This window comes from Astyanax mexicanus, chromosome 1 (assembly GCF_023375975.1).
Source record: "Astyanax mexicanus isolate ESR-SI-001 chromosome 1, AstMex3_surface, whole genome shotgun sequence".
NCBI classification, from domain to species: Eukaryota; Metazoa; Chordata; class Actinopteri; order Characiformes; family Acestrorhamphidae; genus Astyanax; species Astyanax mexicanus.
This window is the reverse complement of record NC_064408.1, coordinates 25,482,374-25,497,083: the sequence shown is the minus strand read 5'-3', so window position 1 is coordinate 25,497,083 and position 14,710 is coordinate 25,482,374. Positions and strand designations below refer to the sequence as shown.

Below are 14,710 nucleotides of genomic sequence, written 5' to 3'. Positions count from 1 at the left end.
CAGACTGTTTTTGCGTCTCTGCCTCACCTCTCTCCGGTAACCTCCTGACCACTTGTCCTCACACTACCACAGAATTGAAAAGTTCTCATGATTTAAGTAACTTACAGTTTTTCCCACTAAAAAGCCATATCTATAGAGTTTTAAACAGAGAACATAATATCACTTGTTCACAAGTTCACTTGTGTGTTATATTAATACAATAATATGTATTTAGTACACAATCTCATATCACATTGAATAGATACATTTTTATAAATGCATTATAAAAAGTTTTATAAATGCATTATTTAGTGCTTTTACTGTCTTAAGAAGCTTCTATATAGGTATGTAGGATTTCATGTCACATTTCTATGACACTAAAATGACTATACATGCTGGTGTTAATAAAGAGAGATGAGGAATTTGACCGTTCAGCTGACTATTGGTTGTGTATTCCTGTTTGTTCCTTCAGGGCAGAGAGATACTGCTCAGCTGTTTACAGGACAACGTCCCTTATAAATGAATATACTAGAACATGTACTTTCTGAAAGCTCACACACACATTTCTATTTCAAGCATGGTTCCTAACTGAGTTTATTATTATTATTATAAAAGTCAGAAAATGTATTGTTGTATTCTGTTCATTCAGACATCTGCAATCTTTTAAACAGGTTTAACTCAGTAACAATATTTACTCCATCCTTCTTTACGAAAACATGAACACTGGTTCTTACCAGACATGATGATTCCCCCACTGAGATCCTGCTGACTTGGTACGGTGTCCTGCTTCCACTGTAGATAATCCTATAGTGCCTGTGTTAAGACTGAATATTAAAGTTAACCATCTAACTGTAAGAGAAACCACATTACCTACATTACTTTCATCTCGTTTTTCCTGTTCTGGATTGTTGTCAGACTTTATGGTGGAAATGTTTGGAATGTGCTGTGAAATGTTTCCTGTTCCTGTTCTCATCTTAATATCTTCAGTTACTGTACTTTATAATTAGACGTTTCAGAATATTCATTTAGAATATAAATTTACTAAATTTAGTCTCATTAAATGTATATCAGTGTATTTGTTCTGTGTATTGGACAGAGGTGGAAAAAGTACAGAAAATTTGCAATTAAGTAAAAGTACCTTTACTTTGCTAAAATTCTACTCAAGTAAAAGTAAAAGTACCCATCTAAAAATCTACTGGAGTAAAAGTAAAAAAGTATCCAACTTAAAAATGTACTTTGAGTAAAGGTTTTATAGTTACTTTTAATTATTTTAAGTGAAAAAAGTACAACAAATAATCAATTAAATAGTTTTTAATGAACTTTCAGGCAGTATTTATTCAGACCACCCCATAAAACATTTTCAAGAACAAGTGGCGTAGGTTTCTATGATCCATTTTTTTTCTTTACTGTTAAAAATGTATGGTCATATAGGTGAATAAAAATAGTTATTTTATAGTTTTACATTATTATTTTTTTAACTTGACATTGTTATGCTTTAACTGCTGTTTAAATGTTTCTTTTAACATTCAAGCAGATTGTTTAATGATAAAAGTACTTACACCACATGCTTTTGCAGGTTTGATGTGGAAGTTTTGAAAGCTGACAGCTCTGTCCGGCGGGGCACATTTTGTATTGCATGAGGACGTTATTGCCTTGTTATTCCACGCGCGAGCATCCATGCACCGGCGCATCCATGCCAATTTTTTTTTTTTTTTTTTTTTTGTTATTCAGACAATTGGGTTTTTTTTTTCAGCATTTTATTTTTTACTCAGTAATTGGGAGTTTTCCAATGTAGCAAAGTAAATAACTTGTGTCAAAATGTACTTGAGTAAAAGTAAAATTACCTATTTTAAAAACTACTTTAAAAATTACAAATTACTCATAAAATCTACTCAATTACAGTAACTTGAGTAAATGTAATTGATTACTTTTTCACCTCTGGTATTGGATGATTGGAGGCATCAGTATAAAATGTTATTATTCAGTGATTCCAGTTCCTTGTATCCCTTTAATGTGGATCACATTTCATTTAACGTCCAAAGAACATGAACTTCATACTGATTTACATATTTGACAAAAATGTCACTGTTAATCTAAATCTTATGGGTTTTCTTTTTTAACATGTTCACGTAAACACCATTCCTGCTACTAGATGTTTGTCTTCCTGTAAAGCTTAGTCTCAACTCGGAGATCAGATCCAGATATGAAACAGTCTCTGACATACAGAACAGCATATTTCACATTTCCCACATGATTGACTGTGGCAGAAGACAAGACATCAAAGGAAGAAATTGAAACCTTTAAAGTCAAAGGTGAAGGAAATGTAAGTTGTAGTTTACTGCATACATCGAATGTAAATTTCTGTACATTTTTCTAGACATAATTGGTCTCATGTTTTATTCAAATGCAGAATGTCTAGATCTGCAGACGGTACTGCTTTCTAGATACAAACAATACACAATATATAGTACCTGATACATTAAATAAAACAAGGCATGATGCATAAATAAGGCATTACATAAGATCAGTCACAGTCATTTCAATTGGAAGATTAGATTTACGGATTAAATGCCTTTAAACAAGATGATTTATTCATTTATTGGTATTTAAAGACAGCAATAGATGACAAAATCTTTACAGAAACATTTTCTGTGTTGTTTGCAAAGCATAATATTACAATGACACTTCTGACATCAATATGAGAAAGCATATAAAATATGTCAAATCGTAAAATTGGCAAAAACGTAGAACGTCCAATCACAGACACAGGGTTCTGAGCTCCTGCTCCTTTGCTCTGTGAAACTCTGACTACCCCCATACTTGGTTCATACCCCCAGCAGTGTTTCTGTACACGACAGAGAGGTTTGTAACTGCTGATTATGCTTTTGCTGTTTACTGTGATGCATATTTGCACAAATCCATGGATAAATTGGAAAAAAATTAAGCATGTATAAACGCAGTTGACGGCTCAGTAGATAGCTTGCTAGATTAGCCTCTGTGCTAATCGGCCACGCTAATATGCGTCTGGTGCAGCCGCTAATTCACCAACAAGAGACACACTTTGGTCAACTGCTCATTTTAGTTGTCAGATTTTGTTTTCCAATCACAGTTCTCGTGACTCTCGTGACATGATTTTTTATTCAACAATGTTATGTAGCATTTTTACCTTAACATTTCAGGTTCTATAAAGATTGCTGAGGCTGGTACCTGGGGTTTTCATGATGTAACTGTGTGTCTTTTGCCACATGTGCTATATTTGATACACAGACCCCCTGGTTTTCTGTGTGTGAAATATGACCTTGTAGTCTCCCATGTGAGATTCGGTTTGATTTTGTATGTAAATTCGCATTAAACAGCATGACTGGGAAAAAGTAACAAAAATTAATTTCCATTGTAAACTTGCATCTGTTCCACCCACCACTCAAACTGTACCATCAATGACAACAACGTGTACTATTAAATACTAAATCCTAAATTTTCTTCAGGATAAATAAAGTATCTATCTATCTATCTATCTATCTGTCTCTCTCTCTATCTGTCTCTCTCTCTATCTGTCTCTCTCTCTATCTGTCTCTCTATCTATCTATCTATCTATCTAAATACAGTTTATCCCATTGTGACGACACATTAAGCCCACTGGCATTTCACTTCTTCTTTAGTGGAGTATCTAACCAGGCACTTCTTCATGCAGCACAAAATACTTTATTACATTTTTATTATAATAAAATATTAATTATAACTGCTGTCAATGTGATTTATAAAGGCGAGTAATGTTAAAAGAAAAAAGGAAAAAACAACAGTGAACCAACGGTGAATACAGCACATCATCCTCCAATATGGTTAACTTTAAACTCAGTATTGGCCACCATTGTAGTTAATAAAGTATCAAAATAAACACTAAATTTGCCACAGCTATACTTCAGGCCAGTAGCGCAAAACGTACATATTACTTATATACAACTCCAATTAGCAAAGGCTAAAATCTAAACTAGCGGTGCATAAATACCAATACTGGTGCATATCGCTGTGCTAACAGACAGACAACTCCAAATTACATATAATCAGACAAAGATCCACAACACGTGAGATGTGCAAGCGAGTGAGTGAATAGAGAGAGAGAGAGAGAGAGAGAGTGTGAGAGAGAGAAAGAGAAAACACAACTGTCTAAACCCCAGCAGCTCAGCAAACTGAGAAGCTGCAGAGTCCTGTCAGGACTCGTTGCTCGTTTCTTCTCCCACGCCACCGTTAAGACCGGCACCAGATCAGTGGTAGATCCTGTGCTCAGCTTCCCAGAGCCCAGAACACAACAAAGTCCACAGGCAGTAAAAAACTGAAACTTATGAGACCTACTTCAAAACACTGCTTTTCAGCACATTTTAACAATACCGATATAACACTGATAGTGATTATTTTGTTGCCTTTAATTATGGTATCAAATTATCATACCATCAAGGCTAGCAAAGATAACTAGGATGATGTAAGCACTGATATCACATCATTATTGAAAAAAGCATTGTTCTATAGCAAGAAGCAGCACCAGCTTGTCTCGGATAAGCTTTGCTGTTTCGAACTTATAATCTATTAAATATACACAGCTCCTTCACTCTCAGCCCCCAGTGTTGTATTCATCAGCAAATTGCTTTAGGTCGGCAGCATCTGCAAAGCAGTGAATTCTGGGAATCCTGAAACAAAAGCACAACATAACTTTAAAATGAATACAAAGAAACTTAAACATGTTAATTACGATATGTTTTGTTTTCCAGTAACGACATCAACTTTTTGGTTCAAAGCAGGTTAAAAAAGAAGGATTGGTTGTGTTTCTCTGTAAACAAAACTACACTGTAAGGGTTTGTTCAGTTTTGACAGATGATCAGAAAAGGCTGGGAAAGTAAGAATACATAATGGTAAAAAAAATAATAATAAAGTTTTTTACATTTATGTTGACTTTAAGGCCTGAAGCTTGGAGGCATCTGGTAAAGACCATCACATAGTGGAAACAGACAAATAAGTAGTCTTGATCTTTATTGATTCAGGGTTGTATTTTAATACCTTAGCAGGCCAGCATTTTTGACAAATTTCTGCCTGATATTGCAGGCCTAAATCTTGATTATATCTATTCAAGTATTATATATAAAGGTTTCATGCTTGATTATTTTTTTATATATTATGGTAAATCTGCAACTGTCAAATTAAAATGAATAAAACTGGCCCTGTCCTGTCATTTTAAAATAACTATTTTAGTAAGTACAAATTAAACATTTCCTGTTTTCGAAACTTTTCTTTTCATTATGGTTGTCTAGTTTCACCATGCTCTTTGCTACCTCACACAGATAAACAGCAGATAAACAGATTGACAACACTGACAACAGTCAGTAGTCACCCATCCATACCTATCTTAGCTACGCAGATCCGCTGTATGTGAGACACGCACTCAGCAAGCATACACCCCCGTTTAGAATACACACACACAAACGTGCCGCAGTGCGCAAATCTGGCTTTTAATCTAGCTTTTTAATCATCAATAAATAGAATAAAAAACAAAACATTGTAGTTTCCATAAATGATCTGCTGACGCACTTTTACAGCTCAGGTGAGTTTCCTCTGCTGAGATTCACAAAGCCTTAAGCTGTTAAGATACCAATGCGCCAAAGCCAGAGCACACCTGGCTTTTAAAGGGAAGCGCAAGTGACGCTCTGATTGGTTTATTTCCTGTTACTCCCAAAACACACTCCTGATTAATTAAGAGAATTAGTGCATTTTGTGTCCTCATGTCACCGAAGGCACACCCTAAATTCATGTGTCATGCTCAGTTGACGGCTTTAAAATAGTGATCATAATGTATTGGTTCCATGTGTTTTTGTGAATCCATCAAATGGATTAACAAACAATAGATTTACATATAAATAAGGCCTGGATGTCTGTGAAATTCACAACACTGCAACATCTCTGTCGTAGCTTTTGTTGTTATTGTATTTAGTCATTTTATCTACGTATATTCTAATTGAACTTCCTTTATATGGCAATACTTAAAATGAACAAATTCAAACATCAGAATATAAAAATCTTACATTAAAAAAAAAATTAAAAAGAATACCGTGGGCTTTGTCTTAGGTAGGTCCTCCAGCCACTTCTTAACTTTCTTCACTGCATCTTCATTCTTGCAGCACTTTAATAATCCTTTATCTTCATGGAAGAGACAGTCCACTGTGAGTGTGTTCTCTCTGTTTACAAGTTTGTTGCTGTCTAATACAAACTTCTCTGGGTCCATGGAGTAATGAAGCAATACTAGAACAGCTGGTTTAGAGTCTGTAGAAAGAAACATGAAACATTCTCATACAGTATTCTCTGTGAATGTCATCCTTGTCAAAACAGGCAGAAAAGGCTGTGAAATAAAGCAGGGTTGTGTAGGAGACACAACAGTACTCATATATCTGTTCATATTGACAATTAAGAAACACTGGAATCATTAGTGGTTATTATTGTTCCGTCACAGGAAGACAGATGAGTTATACAAGCCAATTTGCTCATATTTCATACATATAGTTTGCTTCTGCTTCAGTTTTGGCACAGTTTTCACAGGTGAGCAGGGCTTAGAAGGAGGTGTTCCCCTTGAATCTCCATTGGTCAGCTGGTTTTGGACTGACGGATTCCCTGAACCCTCGACTTATATTTATTCTCTAAGCAACATACAATTTTTCCTTTTAATTCATAACATTTTGATTGCGGATTTAATTTTTTTGTATAAAACTTTTGGCACAAAATTAAATCCATATAAACCTCCCTGAACATACCTGAAATAGCATCAAGCTCATTCTGAGCTGCATCAGGGTTTATTCCACCACATGATACAACAGGTCGAAACACCAGAATTACATCACACTCATCCAGTGTAGACACCTCCCGCAAACCTGGTACTTCATTTTGAAGACGTCTTTTGAAATCTTCACGACAACCGAAGGTTATTTCAGATGCATGTGTTTTTTTTCCAGACACATGTGTGAAGTAATTTACTGGACCCCTTTCTAATAGAAATAAAAAGAAAAAATAATGAGTGTTAGCTGATCATCTTTTTGGCATATAAAGCTCTCTGATGGTGCAGTAAACCAGTTATTAGAACAATGATATTTGCTTTTGTATTATTGGATCTAAAAGTGCTACTCTTGTGACACCTAGAAGCTTTTTTTTAAGTTTGGGTTTATCACATAAAGCATAAAGCAAATAACTCTTTTTTTTTTTCCTTTACCTGGACTTCTAGACTTGCTGTTCTTGGTGTTCTTTGGTTGATTCTGCACAACATTGTTATTTCCTGTGCACAGAAACAAATAACAGCTTGACATAATTCCATATGTGTCCTTTAATTGTTTTCATGCTTTAAAGCTCACCTTCCGCGAAAATCCGAGAGGAGAGATATTTGCATGCTGTTTGCATGTATGAATATTCATGAGCAAAGCTGGAATCCGGTCATTTTGGACACACCCCTAAAACAGTCCATTAAAAAAGAGCTATACAGAGACACCTGAGCACTTTTTTTTTTAAAAAACGGCTCACATGTCATTCATTCATACTAGAGACCACAACTAGACATTTTAAAATGAAAGAAAAAAACGATGGAAGGTGAGCTTTAATATCAATATACAATGTATAAAATAAATAAAATAAAGAACATTAAAAACATTGCCAGCAGTTTAGACATGAATGCCTGTGTGTTGTTATTTTGAGGGCTCTTATACTGTTGTAATTTATAACCTATAATAACAAGTTATAAGACCATTGTTTTGTTTTGAAAATATTGTGAATATGAATTTGAGTCTGGGTTTGTTTAACTCTTTATTCTTTTTGAATAGGAATTGACAATTTTATAAACAGTTTCTAACCTTTTAAAAACACTTTTCTTGTGGTAATTTCCGCCTCTGTAGCGCCCTCTCAGGTTGAACTGTGCTGTTGGCGAGTATGATGTCTCTGTGTACTTTGGTACACAGACACATCACAATATCCAGATTAGTCAATTAATAAAACCGCCCCACCTGCTGACGCTCAGCCAATCAGCTCTATCTCTGGCCCTGCTTCTAAACCCATACATCACCCAGTGCTCCTCCCAAACTACCCATCCCATTTTTTAGCCCTTTTCAAATTTGAGCTGAGGGTGGAGTGTCTCCATCCTCCACAGCAAGTATTATTTGGGTGATGAGTTTCAGAAGTGCAGTGACACTGGCATGGTTTTTCATACTTAAAAAAAAAATGATTTGATTGATTGAGTTGATTTGAAATGATTCTTATAAATTTATATGATGTACTAAAACTTGTTATACAGCTTGATTTATGTCAATAGTAGTCAGTTGTAGCAGTATCATAAATACTCTTATTCATCTCACAATAGAAAACTGCTGGAGAAACATATTTTTTTAAAGGCATGTAGTGAAACTTACACAGGTAATTCTAATATTTTTTTGGACAAAAAATATGAAATTGTATTTAAAGCATTAGTACTGTTAACATATTTCAAATACTATACTATATACTAACTGGAAAAACTGCTGCCAGCTAACTGTAACTATTTCTGTCTCTCCCTCGCACACACACGCACACGCACACACACAAATTTACACAAATAATACAATTACATTGTGTAATTACCTCTTATATCCTCGTCTGATTTAGGTTCAACTACGGCTGCCTGTTAAAGAGTTATAAAATTATTACCATTAACAACTGTTCATCTTTAGACACCAAAATACATTTCCTCATTGCAACTGCATTGCAACATCTATATAATGTACAGCAGAAAGATGTGCAGATTCACATCTTTCATTTTCTGAACTAGAAAATTATATATTTAAATGATTGTGTACAAAAAATGCATTTACATTTGATTTTTCCATGTTTCAATATGGAGATGAAAAAAATAATTTAACCATTTTTGTAACATCTCTGTAGTACCTTTTGTTGTTATTTTGTTTTTCAGTCATTTTCTCTATGTACATTTCAATGGAACTCCTTTTATACGTGACTTTTTCAACAAAATCAACACATTCAAACATCAAGATAAGAAATTTAAAACATTAAAAAAAAGAAGAAATTAAAATAATACCGTGGGCTTTGTCTTATATAGATCCTGCAGCCACTCCTTAACTTTCTTCACTGCTTCTTCATTCTTGCAGCACTTTAGTAATCCTTTATCTTCATGGAAGAGACAGTCCACTGTGCGTGTGTTTGGTCTCTTTGCTGCTAGTTTGCTGCTTTCTAATATAACCTTCTCTGGGTCTATGGAGTGATGAAGCACTACTAGAACAGCAGGTTTAGAGACTGTAGAAAGAAATGAGAAACATTCTCATACAGTAGTCTCTGTGAATATTGTTTTTAAAAAATGTTATAATTTATCAAATATAATAGAGTTGTGTAGGAGACACTGTAAGATAAAATATACACGTCATTAATGAAACTCTCATGTTATGTTTTAACAGTGCTGTAAAATATTGTAATTATGTAACATATGCTGTGCAAGAATCGATTACTTCACTAACTACACTACATTAACTTCTCTAGCGGATGTTTTCTAGATACAGAAATAGTAAAAATGTACACAATACAGGTAAATGTCTCTACTGTCCAGGGAAGGACAGATACTAATTCCATTCAGCAACAAGAGTTTTAATGAGGTCAGAATGTTGAATGATCACCACCCTACCTTATCCCTAATTCACCAACATATCCCTAAAGTGTTGGATGGAGCACTATCATTCTAGAGAACACAGTTCCACTGCTCCACAGATCAATGCTGAGGGTTTTATACACCTATTTTAGCCCATGCCTGGCATTAGCAGAGGTGGAAAAGTACAGAAAATTGTAATTAAATAAAAGTACCTTTACTTTGCTAAAATTCTACTCAAGTAAAAGTAAAAGTACCCATGTAAAAATCTACTCAAGTAAAAGTAAAAAAGTACTCAGTTTAAAATGTACTTTGAGTAAAAGTTACATAGTTACTTTTAATTATTTGATGTAAAAAAAGTACAACAAATCATAAATTAAATTGTTTTTAATGAACTATTATTTCACATAATAATTTGGACCTTTCAGGCAGTATTTGTTCAGACCACCCCATAAAACATTAAGAACAAGTGGCATAGGTTTCTATGATCCATTTTGTTTCTTTACTGTTAAAACGTTATGGTCATATAGGTGACTATAAACCATATTTTTACAGTTTTACCGGTCATTGTTATATTTTAACTTGCAATTGCTATGCTTTAACTGCTATTTAAAGGTTGTTTTTTTTTTACATTTAGGCAGATTGTTTAATGATAAAAATACTTACCACCACATGCTCTTGCAGGTTTACAAATTACTTATAAAATCTACTTAATTACAGTAACTTAAGTAAAGGTAATTCATTACTTTCCACCTCTGGGCAGTAGGGATGTGTATCTGCTCCAGACAGTCATATTCTAGTGGCAATACTTCTCTGTGAGGACTAGACCATATCTGTTTTTTTTTTAAGATTTTAAGAAATATTTATCTCAAATATGCTCATTTAATCAAAATACCTTCCCACATACCTGCAAGAGCATCAAGCTTTTCCCGGGCTGCATCAGGGTTTATTCCACCACATGATACATTAGGTAGAAACACCAGAATTACATCACACTCATCCTGTGAAAGCACCTCCTGCAAACCCGGTACTTCATTTTGAATACGTATTATGAACTCTTCATGAGAACCAAAGGTTGTTTTAGGCGCATCTGTGAAATATTTTACTGGACCCTTTCCTAGTAATTGGAAACAAAAAAGAAAAAAAATAATGTTGTTATGTAGTTGATGCTCATTTTAGTACTTTAGTAATTTTCCCCAAAATCATCAATGAACATTTTAATCCAGTGAGCCTTATGTATGAATTTTATCAGTCAGGTTGTAAGGAGAAGTACTGCATTATACAAAAGTTTCAGTTTAGTTCTCCAGCACTGAGACTGGAGTAGCATTAGCATTAGCCGCTAACTACGCTAGCTTTCATCGTTCAGAGGGAAGTATATCGGACTTTAGCCTGCACGTTTACCAAGTTAAAACAAGCTACATCTGACAAAGCACTGGCTAATATCGCCCTGGTTTCCTGAGAACACTCAGGGTTCCTCAGTGTAGCACTGTCAGGCGGTTAGCTTCTAATGCTAATGCTCCAAGCTTAGTGCTGGAGAAATTTGGGAATCTAAGCTTACTGTAAATAAACTGAAGCACTTTACTCACCCAAATAAACAGTTTTAATGAGTGAAATATGTGTAGATTAAAATCCAGCACTCGTTTGACTTTAAAAGAAAGTCTTTTATTACAGTTTTGTTTACTTAGCTTAGCGTTACTTAACTTAGTTAGCTACCCCCACCACCACCACCGAACGGTGAGACCTGCTAAATTATAAATTCCTTATAGTGTCTTTTAAAATGGGCCTAATAATCCAGTGAGACATATATATTAAAATAGACCAGAAAGTAGATGTTCATTGATAGTGCATATTTTAATACAGTGCTCCTTATAGTGCAAAAAATATGCTGAATATAAAGCGCTCTGATGGTGCAGTAAACTAATGTCATTTTTAAAACAATGATATTTTGAACATTAAGGGTCAGTTTCTCAGACTAATCAGGGATTAATCTTACTCCTGGACTATACAGCGCTCAATTGTTTTTTAATATAGTCTGGAACTATATATACACAACACACAACCATACACAAATAATACAATAATATTGTGTGATTACCTGTACTCATCACTGATTTAGATTCTGTAATCTTCTCATACTGAATCACACTGTTACATGGCTGATTGCCAACTCCTGTTGCCTGTTAAAGGGTTTAAAAAAAAATTACCATAAACAACTGTTCACCTTTAGACCCCAAAAAATACATTTTTCGCATTGTTATTAGTTCAGAGTCTGTGGGAAGGGGGCATGGGCGTGGCAGTGGGGGGAAAAGTGGACCTGACTACCCAGGGCCCGAGTAGGGAGAGGGGCCCATGAAAATCCTGATTTTGTTTCGCTCACTTTCCTTTGTTTACTGGCATGGATAGGGGCCCATTAACATAGAGGGTGTACAGGGCCCAGAATTTGCTGCTACGCCCCTGGAAGGGGGGTGCGAGTGGTGAGGCAGCTGGTGATTAATGATTAAGTCAGAAGCAATTGGTTGTGGAAGGGAGAGAACATGAACAGTCTACTGACCCGACAGACAGTGTAAGATATTAAGTAAAAGTTTAGTGTGGTTAAATCTCCAGTGATTTTACTGTGTGTCATGATGTTCATTAATGTTAGTTTAAGTAGTACACAGTAATATGTAACATCACATTTTTTCTCAATTAACATTATTGAAATTTCATAATATGCTAGTGATTTAGCTTGTGTCATTTTAATAAAGTTCTAAAGTTTCATATAAAAGCAGTGTATGAATACATTACACTGTAAATTCACAATTATATTTATGTAACTGTCTTATGTAAAAGTGGATATTTTTTCCAAATATTATTCAAATATTTTAATTTAGGCACTTACATTGATGCTGTTCCTTTACAGTTTGGTCTTCTGGTAGCTGATCATTAGATTTAGCACGTGTTGATTCTACATCAGCTTGGGAATAAGTTCCCTGTGTTTTTAAATTAAAAAGTTGTGAGTCGACTAGAAAAAAATGCTAGTCACACAACCCCAATACGCACTGCTAACAGGGCTGGACTGGTAATCAGGCATACCGGGCAAATTTTTCCTTCCTTTTTTTCTAAGAGACTGGCCCACAAGTTAGAGGGGGTCTCTCTCTTGCTCCCTCGCTCGCATAATCGCGCACGCTCTCTCTCTCTCTCTGACTGTCTCTCTCACTTTTTCTCTCTCTTTTTTCTCTGTCTCTCGCTCGCTCTCTCTTACTGTCTCTCTCTTTTTCTCGCTCTCTCTCTGATGTAAGTGATTGGCACCACTAATATAATTTAATTTTATCAATTTAAAAACTGATATTTCTTAAAAAGAACACTAGAATGCATCCAGTAATATAAAATATTTGTAGTTAAAGTAATGCTGTTGTTTTTGTTTTTAATAAAGCGCCACAATCAGGCTCATTGTTTGTTTGTTCCACCTAGATCAAAATATCCTCTCATGATGAGAGTAGGAGAGAACCCTGGTTTCAAGTGTTTAATAAAAGAGCTCGAGCCCTGTTACAACATTCCATCCCAAAAAACAAAACATGATTATAATAAAGTTCAAACAAAAATGGCAGAGTTAATAATAGACAATAAACTTCTTAAATTTAATATGCTGATGATACATTATGCTTCTCTGTAACCCCACATACATTAATTACAAGTTGGTTGTGCTCCGCAAATTATGAGGGGCCGGCCTAATCCAAAAATGCCAGGGCCGATTTTTTGTCCCAGTCCAGCCCTGATTGCTAATGGTAACGAGAGATAAGCCAGCACCAAGGAAATTGTTGGGACTTATTTGGTATTCCACTTTGTGCCCATTGGCACAGATAGCTTTGCTCTGATGACCTCTTAGACCTGGTGCTGTTGGCAGAAATCTTCCTTTGTAAATCGATAAAGTAGAGCAAGTACCTTCTAAAGGATTAAATAAAACTTCTTTCTTACACTCACATTACGATCAATAACATGGTTCCTCACAGGACCAAAAGCACCTTTATTTCTACATGTGTAAAGCAGACATTCTATTTCATGAAAGTCAGTAAATGTGTTGCTGTATTCTGTCTGAAGTTTTTAGACCTGAAATCTTAAAAGCATATGTAATTCACTAACAAGTTAACCCTGTATCATTATGAATGCATAAATAATGCTTACCAGACATGGCAGAGTTCCTGCTAAGGTGTCCCAACTCGACTGCAAATAATCCTATAGTTCCAGTGTTGAGACATACTAAAGCATTTCCTTTACCTGAAAGAGAAACCACATTACAGAAAGTACTATCTTGATTTTCCTGTTTCGGATAGTTTCCAGAAAGTGGGTTGCTGTAAAATGCTTGGAATATCTGGTACAAAGTTTCCTCATGGCGAGGTCTGATATAAACTGCTCTGTAATAACTTTTGTACAGTCAGGTTGTTTGCTTTAACATCGATTGATTAACACTTGTTGATTTTGCTAGCATATTTTTTGCAGTTTTTCAATTATTTATACTTATATTAGTCATCTGTATACATGTGAATCTAACTTTTAACCTAAAAGTGCTAAATGAACGTATACCAAAGTTTTAGTGTTGACTCAAGTAAAAGAGATAAAAAAAAAGCACAGAACTGCAAGCTGAAGAGCACAAAAAAAAAACTGAGTAGATAAACACACCCTGCTTGGTCAGAAAACCCTGGAAGGTAGAATCACCTGGAATAGTTTTCTCAGCATCTTGAAGGAGTTCCTAGTTTCTTCTGAACAATAGTTGCTGCTTTTCCTTCACGCTCCACTCCAGCCCATCTTAAAATCACTCATTCCAGTTGGGTTCAGGTCAGGGAATTGTGGAGGTCAAACATTTTTTTTGTTTACTACAGAATTTCATATGTGTCACTAGGCCTGGAAAATAATTCAATATCGATGTTTATCGTGATAAGAAATGTATTTGTATATGTATTATTTACCAAATCTGTCAGGTGTTTTTTACTGCCATCAGTTTGCTGCATTCAAGCAGAGCTGAACCGCAGCCAGATAGGCTACGCTATAGGCTAGGCTAAGTTAGGCTCGTCTCCAATCCGCTCGGCTCAAGCATTTTAGATGCAAAAT

The 14,710-nt window shown here is 35.1% G+C and overlaps 2 protein-coding genes across 2 annotated transcripts in view; both read right to left on the bottom strand.

The window, feature by feature from the left end:
* The window catches only part of LOC111191737 (protein piccolo-like), a 54,580-nt gene extending 53,723 nt beyond the window's left edge, over positions 1 to 857 (bottom strand). The window contains exon 1 of the mRNA XM_049466524.1: positions 714 to 857. Within this exon, the coding sequence (XP_049322481.1) occupies positions 714 to 720 (7 nt within the window). The 5' untranslated portion in view covers positions 721 to 857. The remainder of the gene's footprint in view (positions 1 to 713) is intronic.
* A 3,217-nt stretch (positions 858 to 4,074) lies between these two features.
* On the bottom strand, positions 4,075 to 12,641 carry LOC103029473 (uncharacterized). Its single transcript, XM_049475303.1, has 9 exons — positions 12,504 to 12,641; positions 11,721 to 11,802; positions 10,533 to 10,742; positions 9,068 to 9,282; positions 8,614 to 8,653; positions 7,223 to 7,285; positions 6,771 to 7,001; positions 6,074 to 6,285; positions 4,075 to 4,661 (listed from the first exon to the last, which is right to left on the bottom strand). Exons 2-9 carry the CDS (start codon positions 11,728 to 11,730, stop codon positions 4,608 to 4,610), a joined length of 1,035 nt encoding a protein of 344 aa, XP_049331260.1. The 5' UTR covers positions 11,731 to 11,802; positions 12,504 to 12,641; the 3' UTR covers positions 4,075 to 4,607.
* Positions 12,642 to 14,710: the final 2,069 nt, after the last annotated feature.